The sequence below is a fragment of the Gallinula chloropus genome, assembly GCF_964237585.1.
Source record: "Gallinula chloropus genome assembly, chromosome: 3".
Taxonomy (NCBI): Eukaryota; Metazoa; Chordata; class Aves; order Gruiformes; family Rallidae; genus Gallinula; species Gallinula chloropus.
The window spans coordinates 112276414-112291194 of NC_140087.1; the positions used below are offsets into that span (position 1 = coordinate 112276414).

At 45.3% G+C, this 14781-nt stretch overlaps 1 protein-coding gene across 3 annotated transcripts; it reads left to right on the top strand.

Annotated features, from left to right (window-relative positions):
- The first annotated feature begins 1333 nt into the window (after nt 1-1333).
- On the top strand, nt 1334-13695 carry LOC311190302 (zona pellucida sperm-binding protein 2-like). Of its 3 annotated transcripts, none has more exons than XM_084262188.1 (18): nt 1334-1405; nt 3275-3390; nt 3478-3574; nt 4447-4664; nt 5643-5796; nt 6624-6832; nt 8057-8174; nt 8932-9137; nt 9718-9835; nt 9917-10083; nt 10208-10308; nt 10399-10520; nt 10639-10689; nt 10783-10966; nt 11049-11172; nt 12155-12251; nt 12670-12771; nt 13293-13695. In XM_084262188.1, exons 2-17 carry the CDS (start codon nt 3289-3291, stop codon nt 12750-12752), a joined length of 2151 nt encoding a protein of 716 aa, XP_084118314.1. In that variant the 5' UTR covers nt 1334-1405; nt 3275-3288; the 3' UTR covers nt 12753-12771; nt 13293-13695. The 3 variants fall into 3 exon arrangements, 2 of the variants coding, with proteins under 2 accessions (XP_084118314.1, XP_084118313.1); XR_014617199.1 differs by lacking the exon at nt 13293-13695 and adding an exon at nt 11328-11391 and having other exon boundaries at nt 1338-1405; nt 3223-3390; nt 12670-12708; XM_084262187.1 differs by having other exon boundaries at nt 1338-1405; nt 3223-3390.
- Nucleotides 13696-14781: the final 1086 nt, after the last annotated feature.

Consider the following 14781-nt stretch of genomic DNA (forward strand, 5'->3'; position numbering starts at 1 on the left):
CACACCTTCTGCTGAATTGCCTGTTTTTCTTCACAGGCAGATGAGCTGTTTTCACTGACTGTGAACATCAAGGTCTCCCCATATTCAAGCATGAGGGCAGCTGTGACCTACACCTACCCTATGTACTGCTCCTACTCTTCCTGGGCTTCAAGAGAAATTGTGTGTGAAGCAAACTACATGGAGGTAAAAGCTTTCCCACTGAAGGCAGAGCTATACCCAACCTCCTGCCAGGCACAACAACCTCCACAAATTCCTGTCAGAAGTTGATTTTACACCACATACCGAGCGTAATAGCCACCTGCTGATGTTCAGCAGAAGGTGTAACTGTAGCTGCTTATGAGTAACATATTTACATGCCATAGGCATTTTGCATGCAGTGAAATTCAACTAACTGTACAGATGATGTAACTCAAGCCACCAAAAGCAACCCAGCAGCCAGGCAGGCTGGCCTGTTTAGCTCACAAGAGCACCTTTACATTATAAAGTGCTGCAGCATCTGTGAGGATGTCAGGATGTCATCCTTGTATTTGAAATAATAAAACCTAGGTTTTGCAGAGCTGCACCCCTGCCTCATCACCCAACTCCTGGGACATGGCTGTGATGCCTCCTGCTGGGTGGTACAACTGGGCTGTCCAGCCTGCTACCAGCATCTATGCACCAACGTAGAAATAAGGCACTGAACAAAATGAACTTTGGTGCCTTTTGTATGCACTTACTCTAGGCAGAATGAACAAAACATGTGTCTCCTGGTAGGGCTTAAGGCTGGGCACTCAAGGCTGTGTGTCACAATGCACTTAAACCCCAGCACAGATGTCTGAGGCAAACACTGACTCCAAACCCCATGCCTAGAGCTCGCCTCACTCTGCAGCACATGCTGGCAAGATTTACCCCACATCATCTACCTTAGGTATCAGGGGTCCTGCATTTTCAGTTGTCTGGCCTGCATGGGAAGAGGGAACTGGCCCTGTTAGAGCCAATCACCTGCTTCCAGTGGCGACCCAGATGCCCCTGAAAGTCTCTAGAGAGGGATCTAGCTTACAGCTTGTCAAACATGAAAACAGGAGTTTTGCTTTACCTAGTGATATACAAAGCGTTCTCTCTGCTGTACACACACCACCAAAAATGCCATGGCTTTAACTTTCATTTTAAGGCAACGGAAATTGCCGCCATTGAGAACCTATTTGGAAACATTTTCATTACCTCTAGGAAGGTAAATTGCTAAATCCCGACAGACAGCAGAGAAGAAACCTGAAAGCCTTCTCTCTGCTCCCTGTGGCTGTGAACAGTGATGAAGATTTGCTTGTTCCCAAAAAAATCTCCTCTGTCCCCTCAGGTATCAGTGAAGACAGATGTCCCTGCAGTTTCAAATGACTACACCGTAGCGTGGATGTCAGCACTGCCAGAGGTATGGAGGGAACTTTCCTCACTGTTCCTAGCCTGCCTCTTCTCCCTGGTCTTATGAGTCATTCTTGGGGCATAGCTCCATCTCTGTCAAAAAAGGGGAGGTGGCAAAGATGCCACCAAGTACTGAAAAACCTCCCAGGTTTTCCTGGAGCTCTGGGCTGCAAAAAGACATTTAGGTGGGTGAATAGAGCCATATGCTTGTTACATTAGTGGAAAATGAGTTCAAGGCAAACAAAGGTAGGTGGTTCTTCACACAATGGGTAGTGAATCTGTCAAACTCCTTGCCAAAAGATGTTGTGGCTGCTAAAAGCTTGCTTGATCTCAAGGAGAGTCTGGAAAATTTGACCAAAGAGAAATCCAGTAAGACATACAAAATACAAAGAAGCTACAGATAACTCAGGAGTCTCCGAGCTGAAATTATTTCAGGCTGGAAAGTATTAGGGGGAAATAAATACACTTTTCCTATTTTTCTCATGTCTTATCTGCTCTTTACATCCATTTTCCTTTTGACTATCACCTCAAATGGTTATCATTTCAGTTGACTCTGTCCTAGACCAGTACAGATGTTCCTCTCTTCTTATCTTTGACACAGTGTGGCTATGTACTATGAAAGGTAGCCTGTCATTTGGCCTCTGAGCTGCTCCAGCAATCAACAGACATGAAAGCAACTACTTTATTTACAGCACAGGCATTTTGTCCAAGGGGATTTGTCCAAGGCCACCAGCCTAAGGTCCTTCCAGGGTTGCTATAGGACTATCTCTAAAGATCACAGAATCACAGAATCACAAGGTTGGAAGAGACCTTTGAAGATCATGAAGTCCAACCATTCCCATCCTATCCTAAACCTCTTCAACCCTTTTTTTGAACACATCCAGGGAAGGTGACTCAACCACCTCCCTGGGCAGCCTGACAACTCTTTCAGTAAAAATTTTTTTTCTAATATCTAATCTAAACCTGCCCTGGCACAGCTTCATGCCATTTCCCCTTGTCCTATCTCCTGTCACCTGGCTGAAGAGACCATCACCCACCTCTCTACAACCTCCCTTCAGGTAGTTGTAGGTGGTGATAAGGTCTCCCCTCAGCGTCCTCTTCTCCAGGCTAAACAGCCCCAGCTCCCTCAGCCGCTCCTCATAGGATTTTCCCTCCAGCCCCTTCACCAGCCTGGTTGCCCTTCTCTGCACTCGCTCAAGGACCTCAACGTCCTTCTTATGGTGGGGACCCCAGAACTGCACACAGTACTCAAGGTGTGGCCTCACCAATGCCGAGTACAGGGGCACAATTACCTCCCTAGACCTACTGGCCACACTGTTTTTGATACAAGCCAAGATGTCATCAGCCTTCTTGGCCGCCTGGGCACACTGCTGGCTCATATTCAGCCTGAAGTCAACCAACACCCCCAGGTCCTTCTCTTCCTGACAGCTCTCCAGCCAACCTCCCCCAAGCCTGTAGCGCTGCATGGGGTTGTTATGTCCCATGTGCAGCACTCTACACTTGGCCATGTTAAACTTCATCCCGTTGGTCTCAGCCCATCGGTCCAGGCTGTTCAGATCCCTCTGAAGAGCCTCTTTACCCTCAGGCAGATCAACACTTCTTCTAGTATAGTGTCATCTGCAAACTTAAGATGTCTTAAAGAGCTACAGAATTCCTTATCTTTATATTTATGAAGCACATTTCTTGCCAGGAGTGGACTAGTAGTGTGCAGTGCTACTCCCATTGCTCCATATCCCACAGTATCATAGTGTTTTAAAAACTTTGAGTCTTAAAAACCTAAAGACTTTGGTCAACTGAGATCTCACGCAGCTCATCTCTCTCTTGCAGACTCAAAATGTTGCATACCAAGTGTGGCAACTGATGTTTGTTTCTCCATCAGGGAGAAAGAGAATAATGGTAAGCGATGCAGCAAAACTGGGCTACAGCTTCAATAATACGCTGTCCCGAGTGTACCTCCGAGCACCCTATCACAGCAACGAGTCTGACGTCAGTATGGTGAGTCGTTGCTCTCAATCGGCCATAAAACTGCACTGTTTCCACTACCTTTCTAGGACATTTCTTTTTCTGCCTACACCCCAACAGGTCAGTGGTGTAAATATGAACATGGTGACTTCCACTTCCATGTACAGGCAGCGGTGGCTGCTTTTGCTGATCGACACAACTGTCTCCTGCCCTGTTGGTAAGGTTTTCTTCTTCGTTGACCAGAAATAACTGCCTAAGGAGCTAGCAGAAAGCACAGTCTCCACTTTTCCCTGTGACCTACTCTGTAAGAGAAGAGGTTTACAAGCTGCCCTCTAAGCAACATGAGCTAAGAGTCCATGGCTTCAGTCCCGGACAAACATACTCCCTGCTGTGATACTACATTACTTGTGTTCCTTGTGTGGTGTTGTGCCTTGTCTCTGGTTTCTCAAACTCCCATACTATGTGCAGGAAACTGGAGACAAGTCAAACCACTGCAGAGGGGCCAGGGAGCCTCCCCTGGACTAACCCTTCAGCCTTGACTTTCTGCTGTCATATAACTCCATACTGGGGATGCAGCTCTACATCGCTGGGACTCGCCTAGTCCTGTTCTCTGGAAAGACAGAACTAGCCTAGATTTTTGCAGTGGTGGCTGCACCTTCTGTGTCCCACAGAACACTATTAATTTGAACAATCAAGGGAGAAGCAAAATGCTTTAAGTTATCATGATCTTGAAGCCAGTAGTTCAAGGAGAAGGCCCAAACAGGTGTCTGTGCCCCATTCCTTTTTCCAGGCAAAACACCTGGGACCAGAAGGACAACAGAGTAGGTAACTGGGAGCATGACTCTTGGTTCTTATAGATAAATTAACTGCTCATGTGAAACTGGTGATTCAAGTCTACTTTGAGAACCAGGTTTCTGTGACAAAATAACCAGCAGTTGGCTAATGTGCTGCAATGTGCTTTCATTAGTGAAAGCTGCAAAGGTACACAGGTGAAAAGGAGTCAGGGAAAGACAGCCATTGCATTGAGATGACTCTCTGGTATCTCCAATTGCCTGGCCTTCTGGGACTGTCTATCATCTAACTCAACAGATGGCACCAGTTTCACTGATACTACGTTAACATGGACTGTGCCAAGCATTATCCCCACATTAGTTGTTCAAGAATCCACCTTTCTGTCTAAAAACATTTTAATGGGAGTCGATGGCCGAGTCATAGTAAACCCAGAGGAGAAGAACTACTTACTGGAGCACAACAAGACACACATTGGAATAACTATCCCTATTGGAGCGGAAGGAGGCAAGCTAAAGGTTAGTACAAACCCATCACATGCTAATGCATTTGAGGATGTGCACCATGGATTTCTAAATCGTGACTATTCTAAATCATTCAAAATAGTGATTGATTGCTGGTTAAAATTCCTAGATACAAGAAGTATTTTAAGATCTAGGTGCTCCTTCTCCATGTTTTGAAAGCAGCTACTTGGAGACTAAGTATCTCTGATCGCAAAACATGAGAGAAGCAAGAGACTGTCTTTTCTTAATAATCTATGAAGTATGCTAATAAATTAAGAGTGAAGGGACTCCAGGGCACTGGACTTCAATTTTCTATGTTGTTACATTATGAAACTGGTCCTGGCACACTTCTGACCTGGGTCAATGAGCAACTTCCTAGACAATTTTCATGCAAGTAGCATGAGTTAGCATGGGGCGGGCTCCCAGCATGTAGATTGGTTGCAGCCACCTGCTTTGGACATAGTATAACCTGTGTCAATGTATAATCTACACATATAGAAGCAGTGTCCAAAGAAATGTTTAGTACGAATATTGGCAATATTCTCACAAAGCTCTTTACCAGTTACACTTGGGAAGATTACATTGCAGTGACTTTAAATATCCTGTCCAGAAGTTCACAGTTTGGTGTATCAGTGGACACTAACATCACTATGTGTTTGCAACACCACACAGACTTGGCCTGAAGAACTCTTAGAAGAACTGACAAACTTTCAGAGTCAACTGGGACAGAATGAAAAATGTGACTGGTAGTCCAGGGATTTCAAAAATTGAAATCCAAATACGGTTACTTAGTGAACTTAATGAGGACACCCCCAAAAGCCTTATTGAGAATCTTGGCAGTATCTGGGCCGAATATGGACCCGACAAACAAGCAAAATCCATCCCAACTAGAATACCATTTTCTCTGTCTAGTGTAATAATTTCAACCATATCCAGCCATTCCGCTACTGAGCGACTGAGAATTAAGCCTTAATCACAAATTTTGCCTCCTAGAGCTCAGTATCTGGTGGCGTATATGGAGTCATTTACAGTATTGACTTATTCCTGGAGCACACATGGACAGATGCAGATTGGCAAACCACGAAGTACACTGTGATCAAATCCATCACCACACCTTTCATGCCACAAATACCAACCGTTATCAACAGTAAGTCATTCCTCTCAATGGCTTCTACCAACCTCTTGCTTTTGCTGGGTTGCACACATTGCTTCATTTGACCTCTGCCACACACCTACATTCATCAGAATGTTCTCAACTCCCACTTCCAATTTGCTAGCCAAAGTCGAGATGCCAGGTATTACAAAAACAGCCAGAGCCTTTAGCTTTAATGGAGGTACCATTTACCACCCGTCATCCTGGGATGAAATGAAAATTGTCAGTTGCTGATAAGAGCACAAACGTTTCTTTCACACTAACGTGTTGGCTTTTCCAGTGAACACTGGCACCCTAGAAACATAAAGGTGTTTCATTGTGCAGTCATCACACTTGAGAGAACTGTCTTAGGACGGCATTCATTTATGGCATTTTCTCCCCAAAACCATCTGCATTTTTTATCTTGGGAGCATGCTGAAATCATTGCACCAACCAAACATTTTTGGAGCTGTCAGGATAACTGATAAAGGAAAAGGAGCCTCTTGGCATACAGCAAGATAGCTTTTCTATATTTTACGTGCCTGAACTAGATTCTAGATTTCTTTGTAGGAAAGTCATTGCACATCATAGTGCACCTCTAGAAAGTTACTGAACCCACTTGCTCTAAAGTTGTATGTATTTGTTGTTAATCTCCTGCAGCTTGAAGCAATTCTCATGTACTCAGAGTATTTCAGATCTGACTAGAACACAAACACTCATTAATCAGAGCCATTAAAGAGATGGCTGTTGGCTGAGTTTCCTGGAACTTGAATGGGAGGCCACCCCAACTGTCTTCGTTACTTGAGCCACATCATCAGCAATGTGATGTTCTCTCCCTACAGCCACTCTGCCAGAGGAAAGGCTATTTAATGTTGCATTTGGACACTTTCTCCCTGATGTCTCTCTGGTGACAGTCGCAATAGGGAATGTGCCATTTACCCCGAGAGAAGCACAGCACCATGGATTTAAGATTTATGAAACTCCCTTTTCTAATAGAACGAAAGGATTTATCCTGGAAGTGTCTTTTGATGATCCACATGTTCTAAAGGAGGTAAGGAACAGCAGGTCACTTCAGCAGCTGAGCGGAGGAGGTAGGACATAGTCTGGCTTTTATTAACCAACAGCTCTTCCTCGATCATAAAGGTGTCAATGAGTCTGAGCTCATCTGAATTAAGATAAGAGGTTTGCATGTCCCCACCTTGCTCTCCCTAGGTCTCTAGGAGACTTGCAGCATCAAGTCTGATTAGATGGTATGAAATATGACTTCCTTAATGTCTGTCAGCATGGCTAACGTCCAAGTGCACACCCAGCAGGAAGAGGATTGTCAAATCTCTCTTAAAGGCTGTCCCTTGAAACAGGAGTGCCCTGAAATAACAAATCAATTACTGCAATACTGCAAACACCAGTTACCAACATTCGGTAACTCCTGAGCCTACTGTTTATGCAGAGCCGTTCGACTGCTGGCACAGGCCATGCACCGAGCAAGCACGTACGGGCAGGCTCAGGGTACTCTACATGTAATTTTGTTAAGCTTCAGACCATTTCTTATCTAAATATTTGTAAAAAGTATAAACTCACAGAGGGAATTCACCCTCTCATTTTAGTGGGAGGACACGTAACTGCAAGTCCTCTATTACTGGGTCAGCTGAATCACATGGAACTGGGATGCTGTTTTCTCTACAAGGAAGAACATTGTGAACACACAGGATCAGAACTTTGCACAGATAGCTTTCAGGCTGCAGTCAAACCACAGTTAAATTGAATTAAGGATCAAAGCAAGCCAAACATTTTCAGAGGTATCTCTTTCAGGTTGAACAGCAGGTTTTGCTTCGGGGGGCACTTTTAGTAAAGTAAATGAGGGTACTGAAGAGGGATCTCTCATAGCATCTCCTCACACCTTCTGTCTTACCGATTACTCACTCTCTTGGGCTCAGTCCATACTCTGAGTAAAGAAGAATGAGGATTAGGACCTGGACTGCCCTCTATGAGCTCTTTCACCAGTGGGCTACAGAGGAAACACCACTGTGTTCACTTTTGCCTCCATTTTCTCAACAGGCACTACATGCTCCACATTTCTGTTTGGCCAAAAGAGCTGTTGAATCCCATCCAGATTTCTGAATAGCTTTAGGCCAAATGAAGCGATGTTTTTGGAGACTCAGCTATTTGCAGGGGAGAGGAGGGTGTTGGAATAATTATTTAGTGCTGCTCAGGATATACATTCCTGTCTGTGCTGGAAGCCATTGCTACTGCAGCCTTACGCTTCTCTCTTTTCCAGTATGTGAATAGAAATGAAACAAAATATACCCTCTTCATTAACTACACTGTAAGCGTGGGTCCGGAGATGACACTCTATTATCATGCTGCAGAGGTGGAGTGTGTGGTTGCTGATATCGGTAAGCTTTCCCATGATATTAATCGGTTTGCATCAACAGCGTGGATCAGATTTTCATTGAATTCAGTGAGAACAGCTTTAGGCTGAGGATGAGAGCTTTTGGGAAAACCCCACCCTTCAATAGCTCATTACTGGTAACACAGCCAACTCGCTGCTTTTCTGATGGCAGCTCTTCTGCATACTGGCAAGACAGTCTGCCCTCGAGACACTGAGAGCAATAAAAACTAGTGTGTAAGAGAAGTTGGCTTGCAAACTCAGTGAACAAGATGCCTCATAACTTGAGCATATATCTACTGGCAAAGCTTTCAGACATTGCTACGAGGTCCAGTTTGTCCTCAAATGCAATTTGAAACAGTCAGAAGGTCTGACTGGTACTTTCTTAAACATCTTAGATTTTGGATGCCACAAAGGTGACAGAACCTCCTGACTGTCCTGTTTTATTTCTGAAATAGCTCAGAGCAAAAGAATATATTTACATACATAGCTCAGTTTGCTTTTGTGAAACAGTCTTGGAAGCAAGCTGACAGGCCACCGCTAAGGCATGACGATTGTGAGCTGCTACATCCTCAATGCAGCCAAGCTCCGCAGGCAATGGCAGCGTGCATGTAACAGTGCTGATGAAGTGCCAGCATGCATGTAACAGTGCTGCTGTAGTGCCAGTGCAAAATTTACCCATGACAGGAACACCTGCCAGGGCCAAATGTCATCAATGATACCTCCTTTCATTGCTAACCCTTCATCCCACCTTCTTCCCACAGAAATACCAGAAGCAGTTGGTCACTGTGATGAAGAGAACCTGTATCTAGCCATCCCTACTTTTGGCTTACACCACTACTGGAACCTGTATCTTGGTAACAAGCTGCTGAACCAGCACGTCGCCATTACCAATGGGTACCTTCCAGCTACCAATTCTACACACCTGATCTTGCAAATACCTCTGTTTTCTGTGGGAGTTGTCTATGAGGTACGTGAACTGTACAGCAACGCCTTCTTCAAAGCACCTAGGACTCCTTGCTCATACAGTCACAGTCCTACAGTCACAGTTTGTAGTGCTGTAGTATTATTACATGTATAGGACAAGAGGCATCGGTCACGGAGCCTTCTGGTAGTCCCATGCACTACGTAATCTACAGTGCTAAACTGTCTCTAAAAGATATGCACAAAAAAACTCCTCAGTATTTTTAGTAAGATGAGGCAAAACGTCCCATTTGCACTGAGCCAGAAACAATATTTCAATGTAGCTTTTATAAAAGAAGCTCTTTTAAAGGACTGTGTTGTAGAACTGTTAAGACATGGCAGGGAAAATTGATGCTGTAATAATCTGAGCTATTCTACAATAATCAGCCAAAATTTATCTCTGTGATAGCGACCAATTAATTTACACCAGAAAACTTCTGCCCCCATGTTGCATCAGGTCCAAGTCTTCACACTGACTTCACTCTTGTGACTTGTGGGCATTCAAGTGGCACAAGCTAAAGAGCAGAACTTTGTACATGCACATCACGTACCTTAACACGAGACCTTTTCCATCACCTCCTCCACAGGATGTGTCCTTTCAGAAAATTAAAGCAAGGTTTGACGTTGCCCTAAGGAAAGTGAGAACTATGGAGACCTTACAGATGTTCTCCGTTAGCTGCAATTTCAATTCTTCAGCATTTATAAGTAAGTTATGCAAGAGATTAATCAATTAAAAGATCTGTGATTCCTTCCTTGAGCTTATCACCAACTCTCTGATATTCTCAGTATGCCACCCAGACGGTACTATAATGGTATCTGCCCAAATGAAGACAGTCCCTGCCATTGACATGAGCAAAACCAAACTAAGGGATAGCTCTTGCAAGCCCAGAGAGTACAATGAAGGACATGCCTTCTTCAAGTTCCACGTCACTACCTGTGGCACTTCAGTAAGGGTAAGCCCATGGCTGAAGCAGACATACCTGCTGGAAATCTGTGTCCCTCCTGCATTTTTTCTTTTGTTCCCCTGCCCCAGCTTCTGAGAAGATTCAATTTTTAATGAACTTCCCATGTGCACAGTTTGAAGGTGATTACATTATTTATGAAAATGAAATCTCTTATGAGAAAGAGATTCTTCCAGGACAGAGCATATGGAAAATCACAAGAGATCCAGGCTACAGGTAGGAGCTACTGCTCACCGACACTGCTCATTGCGGTAAGGCACTGGAGAGTGAAAGTGAACACAAACATTACCCTTTCTCCTACTACAGACTAACGGTCTTGTGCTACTATCGAGCAAAAGAGACCCTCGTGCTAGGTGCCTTCACTAGTGATCCATCCACATCACCTCCCTTTGGCTCAGGCACAATGGTACCAAGATCAAATACTGTGGGTAGGCAATTCGCTTCCTCGAGTTTTAAGCTCCTGTGGCTCTTGGAGCTGTAAGCTCCCTTGCTCAGATGTGCCCTGCTTCCTACTAAAGAACCTCATTAACATTCCCTTTTCTGCAGTGTACAGAAGGATAAGACAAGCCCTGAATGTAGTTTCTAGAGTCTCCAAAGGTAAGTTTCCTCCTAAGAAGATCAGAACATTTCTAAACATGTTTTAATTTAATGAAAATTTAGCCACATCCCAATCCCCTGTGTTTTCTTGAGATGAATCTTTTGAGGAATTCTACGAGCCCAATGTGGCAATACTCAAGCAACCCACTGAGCCTGTGTTTCTCGAGGTGGAGCTGAAAGACAAGAGCCCCCTTGATGAGTTATACCTGGAAAACTGTTGGGTAACTGGGTCTCTAGACTTCAACAGCACCCCAAGATGGAACATCACTGTGGATGGGCAAGTAGTTATCGAATGACCAATGCATTCATCAGAAAAGCCCTAATTTCTTCTAGACCTGTTGATATGTTCTCTCAAACAGGTGTGAGGTTAACGGCAGTGAGTTTGTTGCAGAGCTCTGCCCAGTAGTGCTTAGCCCCAGGGTGAGACACCCTTCTCACTTCAAAAGGCTGGCAGTAAGGACCCTCACACGGCAACTAGAACAGGTGAGATTAAGCCAAAGCTTGCCTCCCATTAACAGACCCTACCCTGTGAACCTCTTAAGACCACTTTAAAAACAGCCAATTTAAACACCTCGCAAATGTAAGACCAGGGCAGCACTCAACCCAAATAGCCTGACCAGTGCACAACTTCAATTTAGTTCTGAAAGCTGCTGTGCGCCACAGGTCTGCAAATGGACTGGCTGGAGTAAACAGAAGAGTGTGGTATGTAAATATGGGTTTATATGGTGTTTCTGACATTTTATAGGGTCAGATTCATAGCACTTCAGCTCAAAACGTCTAGAACAGAAAAGTCAACTTACATGCCATAACATCCACATGTGGTTCAGTTCTGTTGTGTCCCGTCCGTCCCAGCTAGGCAACCATCTCAGATGCCAGCCCAATGGGCAGGGAAGCAGAGGCATGTGAGGTTGGCCTTACACTATGGAGGTTCCTTCATCTTCTAACAAGTCTAAAAAGAGCAAAGAGAGCCCAGGACAATCAGCCGAGAGCTTTGCTCCTGCTGCACCCCACTGAGTGGACTCTAGCACATATGAGCTATGGAGGTACCTCTCCCTTGGCAACTTAAATAATCATTTTTTGACTTGGCCTTTCATGAGCAGTTCAACTAGCTTGAACTCGCTAGAAATTAACATGATGCAATTCTGGCTTGTGCTGCTTCCTCAGTGCACAGCTGCATCTAGCACTAGATTGAGTTTCTGTCTAGCTTTGATACATACCCTCAGTGCAGCTCGTGAGGTTTTAACTTCTCCTGTCTCAGCCTCTCAGTTACCAAACTGCCTGAGGGCTTCTTTGACACCAAATCTAAAATTCAAGGCAGGTTCAGCTAGAAGGTGCCGCTTGTGAGTGTTCAGACAAGGCTAAGTCTCATCAGTGGTGACTCCTACGGAAGGCAGACCAAAGACAAAGCAATGCTCTCCTAAAAGGGATTTGCTATGGACCAAGTGGTATTTTTTCCTCTTCTCAGGTGTACGTGCACTGTTTGGTGGCAGCCTGCTCTCCTCCCAACGTGCTAGCCAGCAGCCCCTGCAGAGGACAGTGCAGCTCAAGCAGGGAGAGGAAAGGTAGGTCTGCAGGAGAAAAGGAGCCACTGCAGAGCACTCCTGACCTGATGTTTTTAAGGGGTTCTGCATCTCTGATGTTGGCATCTGAAATGGATGTATAGCATTACCTTTAGCTCACATGTTACTATGTTAGCACTTAATGTGCAGCATGAATGTATTCTTGAAAAACAAGGACAAGGGCCAATGGGTGCAAGCTGGGGCATAGGAGGTTCCATGTGAACACTGGAACAGATTGTCCAGAGAGGCTGTGGAGTCTCCTTCTCTGGAGACATTCAGACCCCACCTGGACATGTTCCTGTGTGATTTAGACTATGTGATCCTGCTATGCCAGAGGGTTGGACTTTCAAGGTCCCTTCCAACCCCTAATATTCTGTGATTCCATGAAAAACTACACAAATACACTGTCTCTCATTCTCAGCCTTTCCACGTCACCGTTCAGCGAATCTCCAGGGCTACATACTGGCTGGACCAGTCTGGATTGTTGATCCAGATCTAAGATGACCCATGTAAAGTGGATTTGGTAAGAACACCACACTTTGTGTACTCACCTAGAGAGACCACCACGCTTTGTAGCACAAGCAATGAGTAGCCTGTCCTTCAAGACCTTAGAACGGTTAAGTTCTGGGACAAGATCTAGGGAGCAGGCAGGGCCTGAAGTCTTCTAAGCTAAGCTCAAGTCCATAAGAGAGGGAAGAACACATGTGCCGAGCCACACACGGGTGGCACAGCTCCAGAGAAGGTGCCAATAGTAGACCGGGGCATGTTGGAGTTGGGCTGTAGCAGGCAGGTTTGGAAACAGGTGTTATTTCACCAGGTTTTCAACTTGACTGTCCCCAGCAGTCATGGCCACTCAGCTGAAAGAAAATGGACCCAACATTTTAAAAAATAAACACAAATTACCCCCATATTCCAAATTCTTCTGAAGGGTCCAAATCCCCCAAACCGTTCAGGTTTATCCTGTAGCTTTGTTTGCCTTTGGAGAACCAGAGCTACCCAGCTGTGTGCTCCTCTCACCCCTCACTCTGTGTGTGTCCCCAACAGCACCTGAAGGCTCTGCTCTACTGGCTGCTCTCTGAATGGTGCAACTACAGACAGGAACTACCTCTTTCAGTGACCTCCACAACTATCTCGCTTGAAGTGAACAGCCCAGACCGTGGGCCTGCAAAGTGCTCGGGTCTGCTAACAGAATTAGCAAATGCTGTAACCAGTTGCCTCTCTGAAGCGGCTACAAAAGAAAACTTCATGGAAAATAACCCAAGGCTGCAAAATAACACTTCTTGTTTCTTCCAGCTGTTGAAATATGGACTTGTAGATCACTAGAAATTATTCCAGCCCTGATTACAGCTGCTTCTTGTAATATTTCATAGGAGACTGCCAATCCTCTCATGTGAATGTAAAGTGCAAATCTGAAAAGTCAAATAAAACCACGGAAAAAGTAATATAAGTGCAGAACATCTCCTTTCTAAAGTGTAACAGCAACTATCTGGGATACCAACAGTGGCTTCAAAGAGCTGAGTGACCTGCTAATTAGGGCCTCTTCCACATCCAACACAATGGCAAAGGGGTTTTGTACCATTGATGCAGATTTTTGACTGTGACATTGCATTGACCCGAGTTTCTTGGAAACCTGCCAGTTCTTCACTTTCCTCTCACCTGCCCAAGTGTGGAAAAGACTAACTCTAGAAAACAGGAGAAGATGGATGCTCTGGGTATAAAGAACAACTCGCTTCCTATTTTCTGTGCCACAGAATTTAGAAGGGTTATTTTCTAGAGATCAAGGACAAACCAGACACGGGACCACATCTAACCTCAGGCTACGCCTACATCATGACTGCAGGTGAGCCTGCAGCACGAGTAGGTGTTCAACAGGAACAAAGAGGGGGTAGCTGCAGCAATGCTGATGCAGATACCGTACACATGTGTAGGTCTGGAGGGTTTGCACAGCTCGTGCAGGCTGGATCCTCACGGGCTGGCCAGCTTACACACACTGATGAGTGCATGTACACGGCACGCTTCCCAAAAGCTGCGGTCATGCCCGTGATGATTGCTGAATAAATGCAGGCTTAAAGCTGTATCTGCCGAAGGGCTGGGGGTTGTAAAAAGGAATCGGGGTGGAGAGAAGGGAGGGGAGTACTGGGATCCCAAGACCCCTTCAGCAGCAGCCTGGGAGGTGTCTTCCTCTCTGCTGCATGAGCAGTGCACTCTGCTGTCCGGAGCTGACACTGCAGAGTCGAGAGCTTACTGCTCCCACACGTCTTCCACGAGCACATTCCCCATTTTTACTGTTAGCAGTAACAAACTCAGCAGGTGAGGTTAACCTTCCGTTAATCTGAAAAGCAGCCCTTGTGAAATGTGTGAACTGGGATGGAGGCTGAAGCACGGCGACTCTTCTTTTCCCAGTGCTTATGGGACAGTCTAGTTCCACACAGAAGGGCATCAGGCCTGGTGTGACATCACTAAGGTTTGCTTGCTCTGCAGTCTGGCAAAACAGATGTGGGTAAACTGCAGGTAGGATATCCCAGATCTTTCC